Source organism: Nerophis lumbriciformis, linkage group LG15, assembly GCF_033978685.3.
Source record: "Nerophis lumbriciformis linkage group LG15, RoL_Nlum_v2.1, whole genome shotgun sequence".
Lineage (NCBI taxonomy): Eukaryota > Metazoa > Chordata > Actinopteri > Syngnathiformes > Syngnathidae > Nerophis > Nerophis lumbriciformis.
Genome location: NC_084562.2, coordinates 31517471 through 31533450, shown reverse-complemented (window position 1 = coordinate 31533450; position 15980 = coordinate 31517471). Strand labels below are relative to the sequence as shown.

At 38.5% G+C, this 15980-nt stretch overlaps 1 protein-coding gene across 1 annotated transcript; it reads left to right on the top strand.

Annotated features, from left to right (window-relative positions):
- Positions 1–522: 522 nt before the first annotated feature.
- mfap1 (microfibril associated protein 1) lies at positions 523–15259 on the top strand. Its single transcript, XM_061975033.1, has 8 exons — positions 523–741; positions 6407–6626; positions 6704–6845; positions 9245–9432; positions 10635–10904; positions 11038–11197; positions 12992–13081; positions 14329–15259. The coding sequence occupies exons 1-8, from the start codon at positions 660–662 to the stop codon at positions 14506–14508; spliced, it is 1332 nt and encodes a 443-aa protein (XP_061831017.1). The 5' UTR covers positions 523–659; the 3' UTR covers positions 14509–15259.
- The last annotated feature ends 721 nt before the right edge of the window (positions 15260–15980 follow it).

Below are 15980 nucleotides of genomic sequence, written 5' to 3'. Positions count from 1 at the left end.
TGGATTTTCATTTGTTGCCACTTCAAATCATCAAAATTAAATGAAATAAACATTTGAATGCATCAGTCTGTGTGCAATGAATAAATATAATGTACAAGTTACACCTTTTGAATGCAATTACTGAAATAAATCAAGTTTTTCAAAATATTCTAATTTACTGGCTTTAACCTGTATATATAAATGTATATATATATGTATACATACACGTGTATATATATTTATATATATATGTATAAATGTATGTATATATAAATATATATATGTATATACATTAATATGTATATATGTATATATACATATATACATGTGTATATATATATATGTATAAATGTATGTATATATATATTTAAATTATATATATATATATATATATATTATATATGTATGTGTATGTGTATATATATTTGAATATGGAATTTGAAATAAGGTGTAATGTCAAACTTTAGTCTGTAAGCCATGAAGTCACCATCCACAATCTTGGAAGGGCGGTAATGCACTAAAACAGCTTGCAACCGCCATTAAACCAAAGAAGAAGAAAATCATGACTCCGCCCATGTTGCCTCCTTCACTTGTGGTCTTTGGGTTTTCCTGGCCGAACAATTGTTAGCGGCAGTGAAATACACATTTATTTGTATTTATTTTTTTCCTACCGGGCAGCCATGTCGACCCACGATTCGGCCAACATGAAGCTTCCAGCTATACAGTCCACGGCCGGGGCCGTGCCTGTCCGGAATGAGAAAGGTGAGTCGTTTAATGGCTAGCTACAAATGTGCTAGCATAGCAAGCTAACGCTAACACTCGCGAAGCATCAGCATCCACCTCGTCTACAAATATGGACTTCATACAAATATTGACCTATTCTAGTAGTCTTTCAAGTCCTATAATATTGGCTAATCAACCCACATGATTCAGGGACCTCTGGGTGCTTCCACAATAGGTTACAGATCCCAAATAAAATGGTATTTATCTGTCAGTATGTTATTTAATTAAGTAATTGGTACTTATATTCATTACAATAATTGTCATTACAAATACCGTATGTATTATTTTTATCGACATGTCAGTTTGTCTGCCTCGCACAAAGTCATGTCAATAATAAATGTCGTTTTCAAGTGCCTTGCTGTCGCCTTTTCTTTAGCCATGGCTTAAATGATCTAAGATCCGCATCATTATGTGCACTGCAGTATTGGATGAAATCGCTGTGCAATACATCAAATCAAATCAAATCAACTTTATTTATAGAGCACATTTAAAATTTACCACAGGGGTAGCCAAAGTGCTGTACAATGAGCAGGTTAAAAGATAAAACGAGTACCGAGCAAACACAACACAACACAAACAGAACACGATAAAAAATAAATAATTAAAATAGAATTAATAAAAACATAAAAACATAAAAACAGGATCACAGCAGGTGTATTATGGGGCGCCATTGCAGGATGGATATCACTCAGTGTTAAAAGCCATGGAATAAAAGTATGTTTTTAAGAGAGATTTAAAAACAGGAAGAGAGGAGGCTTGTCTAACACTCAGGGGTAGGTCGTTCCAGAGCTTGGGAGCAGCAACGGCGAAAGCTCTGTCACCTCTAAGCTTCAGCCTTGTGTCAGGGACCGTCAACAGCAGCTGATCGGCTGATCTTAAGGATCGGGTGGGGCAGTAAGGCTGAAGGAGGTCGGAGAGATAGGTTGGCGCCAGGTTGTTTAGACATTTAAAAACAAATAAAAGGAGTTTAAAATGTATTCGGTAACGCACAGGGAGCCAGTGAAGGGACGCTAAAATAGGGGTGATGTGCTCACGTCTGCGGGTCTGTGTTAGCAGACGAGCAGCAGAGTTCTGCACGAGCTGCAGGCGGGCGAGGAAGGCCTGGCTAATGCCAACATACAGGGCATTGCAGTAATCAAGACGAGTCGAGATAAAAGCGTGGATTAATTTCTCAAGATCATGTCTTGATAAAAGCGGTTTCACTTTCGCTATTTGGCGTAATTGATAAAAGCTTTTTTGAACGACGCTGCTGATTTGTTTTTCGAATTTAAAATCTGAGTCAAACTTTACCCCCAGGTTTGTGACAGAGTCGCTGAGATACGGGGTCAGAGTGCCGAGGTCAACGTTGGGGGAGGGAGAGCGACTTGGACCGAACAACATAACTTCTGTTTTATCTTCATTTAGGCTCAGGAAGTTAGCTGAAAGCCAGACTTTGATGTCGTGCAGGCAGTCAATAAGACGTTGAACCGTGTTATTTTGTGCCATGGGAAAATAAATCTGGCAATCATCGGCATAAAAATGAAATGCAATACTGTACTTCCTAAAAATAGAACCAAGGGGGAGAAGGTAAAGCGCAAATAAAATTGGGGCAAGGATTGAGCCCTGGGGGACCCCATGTGGTAAAGGAGCTGTGGACGACATAAAACTGTCTACTTTTACACAAAAACTCCTGTCGGTTAGGTACGACCGGAACCAGTTGAGGGCGGCGCCCTTAATGCCCACACAGTTCTCAAGACGAGTGATTAAGGTGGCGTGGTCGACGGTGTCGAACGCAGCAGACAGATCTAAAAGCACCAGGACAACATATTTACCAGAATCAGTGGACAGGAGGATATCGTTAAAAACTTTTAGAAGCGCTGACTCTGTGCTGTGGAGGGCTTTAAAACCGGACTGGAACAGCTCAGTGATAGCATTATCCTCTAAGAAGGGCAACAACTGACTGTAGACAACCTTCTCTAATATTTTGGAAATGTATGGAAGATTAGAGATAGGTCTGAAGTTAGAGAGGAGAGAGGGGTCGAGGCTGGGTTTTTTAAGTAGAGGTCGTACCACTGCATGTTTAAACTCTACTGGAACTATTCCAGAAGAGAGGCTACTATTGATAATGTTAAGGACACTTGATCCAATAGTAGCAAGTACCTCCTTAAACAGGCGAGGTGGGAGGGCATCTGCAGGAGAACCAGAGGGCTTCATATGACTAACTGTGTCACTTAAAAAAGAAAAGAAAAGGACACCGGCTCAAACTGATGGAAAACAGAAAAAAACAGAACATTCCATACATAAAACTGTAGCCATAAAAATAATCGACCCAGCCATCATATGAAATCTGGAAGTTTTTGTATTGGACATGATAAAACTTGCAAAATAAATAAATAAATGATAAATGGGTTATACTTGTGTAGCGCTTTTCTACCTTCAAGGTACTCAAAGCGCTTTGACAGTATTTCCACATTCACCCATTCACACACACATTCACACACTGATGGCGGGAGCTGCCATGCAAGGCGCTAACCAGCAGCCATCAGGAGCAAGGGGTGAAGTGTCTTGCCCAAGGACACAACGGACTGTTATCGCGCGCTGATTCTCCACTTCGTGCGCGCGCGACACCCTTTTGCGCGCTCGTGGTGCCTTTTTGCGCGCGCGCCGTCTCGGTCTGTGCGTTGTCATGTTTCGTTTTGGCACTTTGTGGGGCGGGTATGCTTAGACGGCCCCTTCTTTCTGATTGGTCAGGGGAAAAATGCTCAGAGCCAATCAGAAGTATAGCAGGGCGTGTCATCGTCAATATGTATCAAGATTTACGGAGGAAGAAGTGGATAAAAAATGTCGCGCGCTGATGAAGGTTATTTCATACTAATACAAAATGTCACCCAAATAAATAATAAGACAACAAACACCATAATCACATCTTTCAGCCAGAACTGGTCCACCAGCAATAACATCCAACCATAACATTATTTTATAATTTCACTTCTTCTTGAACATTTGTTTTCTAATTTATGGAATTTCTTTTGATTCAGCCATAAAAGTAATGAAATAATATTTGAATTTTGTTTTTAAAATGTTAAAAATAGCCTTTTAATAATGTATTCTGAAACAGTTTAAATTAATCAGAGAACTGACTAACACTGACCCTACACAACTATGTTGCACAATTAAGTCATTTTTTTTAAAGCGAAAGGGGTGCCACCGCTGCTGCCCACTGCTCCCCTCACCTCCCAGGGGGTGATCAAGGGTGATGGGTCAAATGCAGAGAATAATTTCGCCACACCTAGTGTGTGTGTGACAATCATTGGTACTTTAACTTTAACTTTAACTTCAACAGGTACAGCATCCTATGTCATATCTACATGTAATAAGATTTGTAACAAGGCAAACCGTTTGTCGAGCAAGTTACGGTAATTTAATTGAGGCTAGCTGTCCGAGGTAAGATGGCTACAACGTTGCTACGCTGGAGAATGATTGGTCATATGAAAAATGCTCAGAGCCAATCAGAAAGGAGGGGCCGTCTAAGCATACCCACCCCCAAAGTGCCAAAAAGAAACATGACAGCGCGAGGAGAGATGCCAGGAGTACACAGAGAGCGCACAGACCGAGACGGCACGCGCGCAAAGTGGAGAATCAGCGCGCGATAACAGTTTTTATGCGCTTGGATTTTTGGCATTAATGTGACGCCATAAATTGCGCACTGCTCACACGTCCTCTGCGCATGGCAAATCTATGCCACGCACAAAATCAAATAAAAAAATCAGCGCATAACAATTTTCGACACACGGACACGACAGAGAAAACAGTTTTCGTCATCATTGTTCAAATATTGTAACGTCTGTCGAGACGCTTATCTCCATTCGGTGCCACACGTCCACACCATCAAAATGCCGAGGCAAACATTTCCAGATCAACACCGTATGAAAAAAATAGTGATTTTTTTAGTTGTGAATTCCTTCTCTGCATGAAAGTTTAAAAGTAGCATATATTAATGCAGTATGAAGAAGAATGTTTTAATGTAGACACATAGAATCATCATACTGCTGTGATTATATGCATCAAGTGTTCATTCAAGGCTAAGGCAAAATATGGAGATATATATCGTGTTTCGCAATATGGCCTTAAAATATCGCAATATTAAAAAAAGGCCATATCGCCCAGCCCTAGTTCAATGATGCCATTTCTGTTTGTCATGTATAATTTTGTCTATTTTGTGTTTATCCTTGAATAAACATGTCAGTTTCTTGTTACCAACCATTGTGTATTATTCAAACTCTCCTAATTCAGCTGGCTAGTTGTTATCAAGAGTACTAAAACCCTTTTCAACATGATTCTGACAACCAAGTAGGCTAAATAACTTTAAACTTTAATACATGCTCGGATAGGCCAGTATCGGTATCGGTCAGTATCGGTATCGGATCGGAAGTACAAAAACAATATCGGTATCGGATCGGAAGTACAAAAACCTGGATCGGGACATCCCTATTACACATGCAATACATTTTAACGATAATACAGTATACATGTCATTGCACATATATTACCTTACTATATTGTAGCATTACGACAGGAGTACCCAGCATGCCTATACAAAATAGTTAGTTACTTGACATAAATGGGTAATATTATGATTTTTTTTCTAGATTCAAAACACTTCCTTGTGGTTCACATAACATGTAATGGTGGCTCTTTGGTCAAAATTGGTCATAGATTGTTTTATAGACCGTTTTCAATCCGCTTACTGACCGTCTCTGTGGGCGGTCTTATTTACGTGCCTCCACTTTGACAATGTCTTCTCTGTGTCATAGATGTTGTAGTTTTTAGCGCTTCCATATTGAGTCTGCTGACAGATTTAAGTTTCAACTATATGTTCATTTGTATGAGAAGTGGAAACAGCAGAGGATGCATGTCCAAGTACGAGCCAGTCTGCCCCACTATAAGAGGATATAAAAGAAGGAGCTTATTGACTGCAATGGCAGACTCGCGCAAAGCACTACGTGTTAACCTCTACCAAAAATGGAGATATTCGTTGACGTCACAATTAGGAAAAATGTCAGTATTGGGGCAAATTCCAAACGGCTCGTTTAGAGGAAGTAGGCAAGATTATTTTATAAATATCTCCGCCATGCTTTTATGGCTTGATTTAAAATTTTCAGGGTTCATATAGATCCCAAAATACACAAAAATATGTACCAATAGGTAAGAAAAGTTGGTTTTGCATAATAGGTCCCCTTTAAAAACCAAGTGGTTGTTGTTAGCGTCTAGTCGTTATTACCCGCATGAAATGGTTGTTTATTGCTGGTGCGTGTTATTTACCTGTTTATTTCATGGTTTGTACGTGAATAAAATTGTCGTTCTGTTTGATAACAAGCTCATTTCTGGCGGTCGCTTGCAAACTGAGTAGCACTTTCCCATAAGCAAGCCAATGTGCTCCGGATTATGCAGAGTAAGGAGCCCATTTAGAGTTGTAACTACAAGCCTCCAAAATAGCCTCATCATATTGTGTTTGTAAGTAAGGGTGAGCAGATAACTTCAAATCTAAAAAATGAAGAAGCACAAAATACATTTATTAGATGAATGTATGGGGGACACTGTCTGGTATTTAATATTTTGCCATCTATTGTGCTGATTTTTTACTGTCAATTGTGTCATTGAATAGGTGAGCTCTCCATGGAGAAGGTGAAGGTGAAGAGATATGTATCAGGTAAACGTCCAGACTATGCACCGATGGAGTCATCAGATGAGGAAGAAGAGGACTTCCAGTTTGTAAAGAAAGGAAAAGAAACTGAGCCTGAGATCGAACAGGAGGAGGAGGAGGATGTTTCTGACCCACGTTTAAAGCGTTTGCTCAACCGTGTCTCTGAGGATGTGGAGGAGAGGTATCCCCTGATTGTGTGTGGTTTTTTTTTTTTTGCTTCCATCAAAATGTGACCTCTTTACTACCTTCTTTGCTCAGACTTGCAAGACATCGACAGATTGTAGAGCCTGAAGTTGTAGAAGAGAGCAGCGAAGACTCTGATGAAGGGACGTGGCATCCACAACGTGAGGAGAGCAGTGAGGACGAAGAAGAAGAGGAGGAGGAAGAAGTTGATGATGAGGTTTGTATTTTGATAATAATAATTTCATATGACATGTGATGATTTGTTAGTAATTGCTGTAATACCGTATTGACCGACATATAAGTACATACAGTTCAGTGGTACCTAGGCTTTAGTGAGTAATCCATTTGAAAAGGTCTGAAGAAGACTGAATTGTATGAAAACTGACACAATTTTTTCCAAAAGAAATAATGTAAATTAAATTAACCCGTTCCAGACACCCAACAATATTAACATAAAACACATTTTGTAGACAATAATTAGTTTCACATGGAGAAATACTTATAATTGACAACTGAAATGGATAATATTTAGATAAATAATCAAGGGACCAAACAAAGAATCCCATGCGTTGGTGACTTAATGTCAGTACGTTTACAAAAAAATGTAATACGACTGCAAAATAAGCCACCATGGGGCCAAAGAAAGTTGCTAGTGCCAGCACTTTGATAAGAAGGTGTGAAACACTATTAATCCAATTCAATAAAGAACTCGTCGCAACTTACGAAGGTCCTTCCTACTTCACCTTCTCCCATTACTGTCTTTATAGCCAGTAAAGGTGATGTTAAATGTTTATCCATTTTATCAGTAGTGTGTATTTCACATTGTTTTTCCTGCACTTAAAACAGATTTTTCCCTAAATTGTTTGAAACGAAGTATTTTGATTTATTTATTGGAAAAAAAAAGATAAATGATAAATGGGTTGTACTTGTATAGCGCTTTTCTACCTTCAAGGTACTCAAAGCGCTTTGACACTACTTCCACATTTACCCATTCACACACACATTCACACACTGATGGAGGGAGCTGCCATGCAAGGCGCTAACCATCACCCATCAGGAGCAAGGGTGAAGTGTCTTGCTCAGGACACAACGGACATGACGAGGTTGGTACTAGGTGGGGATTGAACCAGGGACCCTTGGGTTGCGCACGGCCACTCTCCCACTGCGCCACGCCGTTCCTAAAATAGCTCCATTTTCGTACGATTTGGTCTTCTTCAAACCTTTTTGAACAACTTACAACCAAAAACCGAGGTATCAGTGAGTTACCAACCCTGTCCCTACTTAATTCTTGCTGTATGCCATACATAAAATTTTACTGCCTTTGGTCTGGTGACAAAAAATACCAGCGCTAAAATAATCTTCTTTACTTTTGGTCTGGACCAAAGTTCCACATTACCAGTGTGATCGAAACCCTGAAGGTTTGTCAAAGTCGGTAGACAACAGGAGGAGTTAGGATACCGATTTTAAGAAGTGGACTCATCAAACCATCAACAACTAAGAAATATGACATAATTTTAGTGATATTAAAAACTAGGTATGTAACGGTATTAAATCTCACGGTACAATGTTAACACGGTATTAATGCTATGGTTCGATATGTTTGTGGTATTTGTCCAAAAAAGGCTTAAAAATGTTATAGTGTGTAAAATCAAGTGGCAGGAATGTTTAGGATAAACACACTTATTGTAATTGAACACAAACGTAATGCTAAAATGTTCCAATCATATTTATTATTACAAACATAATTTTTTAAGTACAAAGAATTGCAGGGACATCCTCTGTAGACAAAAAAAATAACAGTTGAGTGACTTTAAATTAACAATGTAAACATCCAGTGTAAAACAATAATGTTCACTTTGTCTTTCTGACAAGCCGTGTTCTCCACAGTGGACATGCTTATATCAATCTGAAAAATGCTGTTTCTCAGAAAATTTAACTAACAATATCACTTTTAATAATGTAAATACCTCACAAACTGATGTTAGGCTTCGTTGGTTTCAAAGATCTTTTCTGGATGACAGTTTATGAGGTGGCGACTTAACCAAGGTGTACACTGCCTTTCGCCCGAGTGCGGCTTCATAGGCTCCAGCCCGCCCACGACATGGACAGAAACAAGCGGTGTAAAAATAGATAGATGGATGAAGGATTTATCAAGTATTTTTTCAGTTTCCTTATATTCCCCGTGTAGAATTTTTTCTTGCTGTGTGACATGACCGGCTGGCTCTGTGTTGCCTTAGAAACGCTGGAGAAAGTATTGCTTTGCAGAAATTCCTCTCATTGATTACGAACACACTTCACTTCCTGCTTACGGCGTTCCATGACCACACCTTGGCGCCCCGTGCTGCGCAGAGATGTCGTTTATAATCAATGTTAAAGTGCTGAAAAAAACTACATTCCAAGTTTTTGTTTGATACCATCACGCGTCAATGTATTATTGTGCAGACTTTGAAACCGAAATACCGCGGTATTTACAATATCGTTACACCTTTATTAAAAACTTAATCACATTTTTTTTCTCCAGAGAATGGGCATTGGAAAAGAGTGGTTGTCTTATATTCAGTGCAAAACAGTATTTTTATTGCTGTGTTCCAAGACAACAATATGCTGTTTGTGCAGGAAATTGAGAGGCGACGAGCAATGATGCGGCAGCGGGCTGTAGAACGCAAGACTGATGAGATGGAGGTCATGGAGGTGGAGGAGGAAGGGAAATCTGGGGCGGAGTCGGAGTCTGAGTCTGAATATGAAGAATATACAGACAGTGAAGATGAAGCAGAGCCACGACTCAAACCCGTTTTCATTCGCAAGTAAGTGCTGTTTCTACAATGCACAAGAGTTCTGTAATGTCAACATTTTTGTTTTGGTTTAAGCAGAACCCAGCTGATGCCTAAGCCTTAACATTTTTTATTTCATTTAGTCTGGTGTCACCCCTGCAGTTGTAGCAAGATGAGTCAACAGCAGCTCAGTCTATAAGGACACAGAGTCCCGCTTTACGTCCCGCTGCAGACAAAAATACTTCGGAAAATATGATTTTTTACTATCAAAAAATCGGTTGTGTTTAAAAACTAAGAAAATAAGTCATGGGCTACAAGGGGGCTTAGAGGGCTAAATCCAAAGGATTTAAATCAGAGCCAATAGTTGGTCATAATTTAAAAATGTAGCAGATCTAGTGTCCTTTGACTCAAAATGGGGGGCAAGATGGTGCCAGTTTGGTTGGCGGGTGTCCTTGGAGTTGTGCTTGCTGTGACATTGATCTGTGATCTATACTAAAATGTTGCTGTCTTATTAATGTATGATGGATTATTGTTTGACATTGGGATATCGCATAAAGTGTAGTAGAGGCTTCATTTTGGGGGCCAGGCCTCAAGCCTCCCCCTCACCTTGCCTCTATATTGGCATATCTGTCATTGGCGCTCACCTGTCACCTGAAGAAGCAGCAGCCACAAAGAACTTTTGATCACAACTATATGATGACGGTGTTACAATATCTATTATTTCCTATTATTGGCTGTGATTTAAATGATTTGGTTTTTGCCCTCAAAGCCCTCCTGTGTCCATGGACTTATTTCATGAGTTTGTAAACAACTAAAACGATAAAAATAATGTTTGATTATAAAAATATCAATGCAACTGCTGTGGGTATTTGTATCGATCTGCCAACCTTTGTTTGCATATCCTCCTACAGTGTAGCATGTTAAGCTATTCCTCTTTCTCCAGACACTCATTTTCGTAGTAACACTTGACCTTCTCAGTGAAATATGTTAACCAGGGGTGCGGTCCCAGGGCTTGTGGGGACAATCGCTCGTGGCTGTCTGATATGCCAAAGTGGCCAGTGGAAAAGAAGAGAGTGAAGAAATGCGTATCTTCAGCTTTTTATTTACATACCAGGGTGTCAAAATGCAATTTCAGACGAAAGTAAATGCTGCAGAGGAAGATCGTGGAAAATATAAAGCCATAATTAGTATGAAATTATAGTTTAAATGATAGGTGTAATCTGTTTGTGTCACAGAAAGGACAGAGTGACTGTAGCAGAGCGAGAAGTAGAGCAGCAGAAGCAGAGAGAGCTGGAGGCTGAGGCCAAGAGGCAGCAAGAAGAGCGGCGGCGTTACACCCTAAAGATAGTAGAAGAGGAGGCCAAGAAGGAGTTTGAGGAGAACCGTCGCACCCTCGCCGCTTTGGATGATCTCGACACCGACGGTGAGAATGAGGAGGAGGAGTATGAATCCTGGAAAATCCGTGAACTGAAACGAATCAAGAAGGACAGAGAAGCTCGAGAAGCGTGAGTAGAAACTGATATCATAGCCAAATTCCTTAAAATGGATGGTTGTCGATAACTTTTATTAAATCTAGCCAGTCTTGTTGAATAAACACTCCAAGAGCAGACTGCTGATCGTGCTGAATTGTGTGTACAGAATGGAGAAGGAGAAGGCTGAAATCGACAGATTCCATAATTTGAAAGATGAGGAACGCAGGGCAGAGCTGCGCAACAATGGCAAAGTTGTCACCAACAAAGCATCCAAAGGCAAATATAAGTTCCTTCAGAAGTACTTCCACAGAGGAGCCTTCTTCATGGTGAGTTGCTACCCAAATACATCATGCCACGCTTGACTTCTTTTCACTACAACATGTTAAATGCAATCCAATTCTTTTTTTTCAAAGTCAGAGGGCCACATAGAATGACATAAAATGTTCCCCTTTCAAAATGATCCACAAAAAATGTATTTGTCTTCTGGAGGTTAAATGACACAATGCAAACAGTGGGTTTAAAAACTTGAAAAGGTGAACAAATAGGCTCTGAAACTACAAATTAACTTTCTTCTGTCACTTCTTTTCATGTTTTTTATGTCACGAAAGAGCAGATCCGTCTCTGAGTGCTTCTAAATGGGGGCCATGGGGGCACAGCTGCATTGGCTGCTTTTTAAGAATCGCGGTTTGTGCTCTCATTTGAGGTCTGATTATTACTAAGTATAGCAAAAGTCGCTGATCCCTCCTACTATGTTTTTTCTCTCTCTGGCACACCAGATCACATTAAAACAGCTAGTACCCAATATATTTGTGTCGATTAAATTAATTTGTAGTGGGCCGTAAAAAAAAAAATGAATCTAAACCCTGACCAACGCTGGATTGATTTTAGCACATCTCATGAACCTAAATGGTGCCTATGCATAGTGTTGGACGATATTGGAGAAAATCACAATTAGTTGAACTTTCAACCCCAATTTCTATAAATGCACAGTTATCCCTCTCAACTACTACTCCACTTTTCGGTCAACGTCATCTTTACTGTAGCCAAAATTCGCCCAGACAACTGACACGGAAGTGGCCTCGCATTGTACTGTCAGCTCTGTGTTTGAGTTTTTCTCCTTGACACTTCTGTGTAGCCACTGGATAGGACAATGTCATGTCACCACGTCTTCTACTAGTTTTTTTGGCAGCCATCACGTCACTGTCATGTAACTACACAACCAACAGTGCATTTGAATAGGATAGTGTATTAGTAGAAAGAAAATTGAAATCACCTACATGGCAGTTTTACGTCCGTTAGTAGCTCTAAATGTTGGTTTTGATTATTTTTTGATGAATTGCCTGGCCCTACCCGTACGTGTATAAACTCTCTGTATGCGACGCTTGGTGGGAAAGGTTTGGACATCCTTGAATTAATGGAACTGATTCAAGATATCCATATACTATACAGTTATGTTCATAATAATAGCACTGTGTTTAAAAAGGTGAGTAAACCTCAACATTCTTCAAATAAATTGTATTTTAATGAACACAAATGCATTGGGGACACTGCACTTTCTATTTCAAAGCCAGAAAATTGGAAAAAAGTAATTGAATTTGATAATATTTGACAGAAAGTCAAATATAAAACAAAAAAATAGCAGCGCTGACATATTTCTTTACAAAACTCAAATGTACTGTATAAACTAAGAAAGGCTTGCATATTCAACTTTCTTGAGAATCATTAAATAATATTTAGTTGCATAACCCCGGTTTCTGATAACTGCTTCACACCTGTAGCACATGGAGAACAACCAAAATGAACCTTTGCCATTTTGGTTATTCTCCGATCCATTCGAATAGTCGTTTTTCTTTTTCTTCCTCGCCTTTCTGGTTGTGGCCGCCATTTTAAAGCGTTTGATATCATTTTAGCTGAACAGCCTATCATTTACTGCACTTCTTTATAGCACATAGGAACAAAAGTACTTAAGTCGATGGGAGAATAGGCAGAAGGCCAGATTTGACATTTTTGACGGGATGTTGACTTAAGCAGGTTTCAATAAATACAATGAGGACCATAACATTTAGGAGTGTTGTGGGTTCTTCAATGGTCAGTCACTGTAAACATGATTTGTGTTGCAGGATGAAGAGGAAGATGTGTACAAGAGAGATTTCAGTGCACCAACTCTGGAGGATCACTTCAACAAAACCATCTTACCCAAAGTCATGCAGGTGAGTGTCAAATCTTCTTTGGGCTTTTTTACCACACTAATGATACTTAGTCCATTTGAAATATTATTTCAGTTAGTGTTTATGTGATGTGCGGAAAGTGTTGACTGTAAAGATGGAAAATGAGCATAATGATATGCAAAGCCTACTTGAATAGACAAATCTACCATCAGTTCTTAATCGCTGGTCATTGAAAAACATTAAGACCTTAAATGGCATTAAAAAGCATTAAATACGATGTCCATAGGGAATTTAAAAAAAATCATACATTGTAATTGGGAACAAAAAAACACTCGACTTAGTTTTTCCAATTGTGGGAAAAACTGCACGAGATTGAAGTGCAATTTTGGCTAACAAAAAGGGAGTCTATTTAATTTTAAAATGTGTTTACCTATTTAGGATAATTAAATGGATGGAAGTTATTGACCTTCCCATTACAATAGTACAAAATATTACAACAATGAAAAATATGTTTATTGCGTTTGAATGGGTTACTTGCATTGTTATTATAAGTTATGAATACATTAGTGCTTAATTTGGCTCAAAATTATTATCGTCAAATTCTTACAATTTTGTCTCTACAGACAAGTGTATGTATATGATAACGATCTGCAGTCTGACATGTGCATTACATTTGTTTTAAATTGCATTAAAAAGACATTAACCCTTGGGATTCTCTAAATGTGGTGATTGTTTTAAGTTCCCGGAGACCCGAGAGGCTTTCAGCCATAAAATTCTTAAAAGTAAGTCATAGATTTTTTTTTTAACTTTCAACGCTTCCATCTCTATATAAATTCAGATCTATCCAACGATAAAAAGTTTTTTTGTTTTATGCCCTTTTTGTCAACAAAAATGTTTTTTAGGGCTTAAAGACAATTGATGTAATATTCATGCACGCACTTGAAGTATTTTTGTAACGACATCCACCCGACTAATTTGTCACTACCAACTCACCAACATCGTTTTTATTACATACAAGTTGTTGGCAGACCGAAAGCAACTCTGCGTCTCATATGAATATGACAATGCACATTTTAGAGTAATTCCTTTACAACTCCTGTGGCCATAACCTTTCAAATTTAGCATGATGTCATCTTAAAAAGCATTAAAAAGACCCACAAAAGTTCAGGGTCTCCCCAAGGGTTAAAAATCATTCAATTAGATCTGCTTATGCCTGCAGAAACCCTGTAAATGTGTGTAGCAGACTTGGAGCATATGTAGTGAAACATTTCTGGGTTTTTGCTCCATAGGTCAAAAACTTTGGGCGGTCTGGGCGAACCAAATACACCCATCTGGTGGACCAGGACACCACGTCGTTTGACTCCGCGTGGGCTCAGGAGACCGCTCAGAACAGCAAATTCTTCAAGCAGAAGGCAGCAGGAGTGAGAGACGTGTTTGACAGGCCCACGGTTAAGAGGAAGAAGACATAAGATGTGTTTTGCTCTCTCTGCTGGACAATACTTTATATGCAGGTCTGGTCAGAATGACACACTGATCATGACAACAAACTATACAGGTAGATTGATTTAAACCATTCTAGAATAATTACACAATATACATCTTCAAGATTTAGATGTCTCACCCTGTGTAAATGAGAAGAGAACCTCCTTTAATAAATATTGTTTAAGAACATTAGAAATGTATGTTGTATATTCAAATCCTTGCTGGCAAAAGAATGGTTCAAATCAATCAAACTCAGTGAATAAGATTGTGAGGAGTGTATTTACCTGTAGGGAAATGTACAGATACAGGTTGTATATTTTTGATCCTTGTTAAAGACCTGCGTCAAAATGTTTGAAAAACCACCTTAAATATGAGTTCCAATAGTTTTCTTCCTTTTTTTGAGTAATTGTCTCAGATGAAACATGCTCAAAACTGTCAATCACGTTGGTGTTGTCTGTTGTACAGAACTTTTTTTTTTTTTTTTACATTTGTACTTAATATGGAGCTGCAGCTCAGTAAATTAGAATATTGTGGGGAAACAATTTTATCTCAACAGTTAAACTAAAAAAGTTGTGATTAAAATGTAATTACCTATTTTAAAACATGTTTTGTATTTTTTCACAATTTCCTCAGATTTAGTTTTTTTAATGTACCGGTATGAAAGTGCTATTTGTTCAGCTTGATTATATTTGATCTTTGAAAGGATTAAAAGTGACATTTGTACATGCTCATGGTGAATCATGAATAAATACATTTGTAAAAAAATATATATATTAAAATAGGGAGTTTCTTTTTGGTCACCTAACTGAACTATTGTAGGGTTTTGAGTCCTTGAAATGATTATCAAGCAAAACCCAGTAAATAACTAGTAAAACACTCTTGAGAGTGCAAACCTCAGCCAGGCCCCAATTCCCAATAGTAAAGAATCCTTTTAAATATTCCAGAATCAAGATGGTGATCCAGGTCATCTCAAAATGTAATCACTTGTTCTTTATTCCATTTCCTGAAAGTTCATTTCGAAATCTGCCCATACCTTTGAATTATGTTGCTAGTCTATAGCAGTATAAAATCAAAGGAGTGAACCTCCTTGTCAATCATCCACTCTTTTGTCTCTGTGGGTGAAGGTGGTACAGTTAACCTACACACAGGTAAGTTCAGCCTCGTAAGATAACATAGTAGAAATGTACCGGCTCACCTCCAAAATGTAATCTCGTGTTCCTTATCCCATTTCCTAAAAATGCAATTAAAATCTGCCCATAATTCTTTAGTTATGTTGCTAACAGACAGACACACCCTGGCGATTACATAACCTCCCGGCAAAGGTAACAATATATTATGGAAAATGTTTTTATTTCACTTTGTATGTAGTGAATTTACAGTGTATATTTTTGTCTTAACGGAAATTAACTTTTCAGATATTTTAAAATGAGATGCACCTGTAAATGAACTAAACGTGTGT

Excerpts from the sequence above, each read along its gene's own strand:
- mfap1 (XM_061975033.1), top strand. The coding sequence starts at position 660 with ATGTCGACCCACGATTCGGCCAACATGAAGCTTCCAGCTATACAGTCC. Across the intron at positions 6,627-6,703 it reads TCTGAGGATGTGGAGGAGAG|ACTTGCAAGACATCGACAGA; the intron begins GTATCCCCTGAT and ends TTCTTTGCTCAG. Across the intron at positions 11,198-12,991 it reads ACAGAGGAGCCTTCTTCATG|GATGAAGAGGAAGATGTGTA; the intron begins GTGAGTTGCTAC and ends TTTGTGTTGCAG.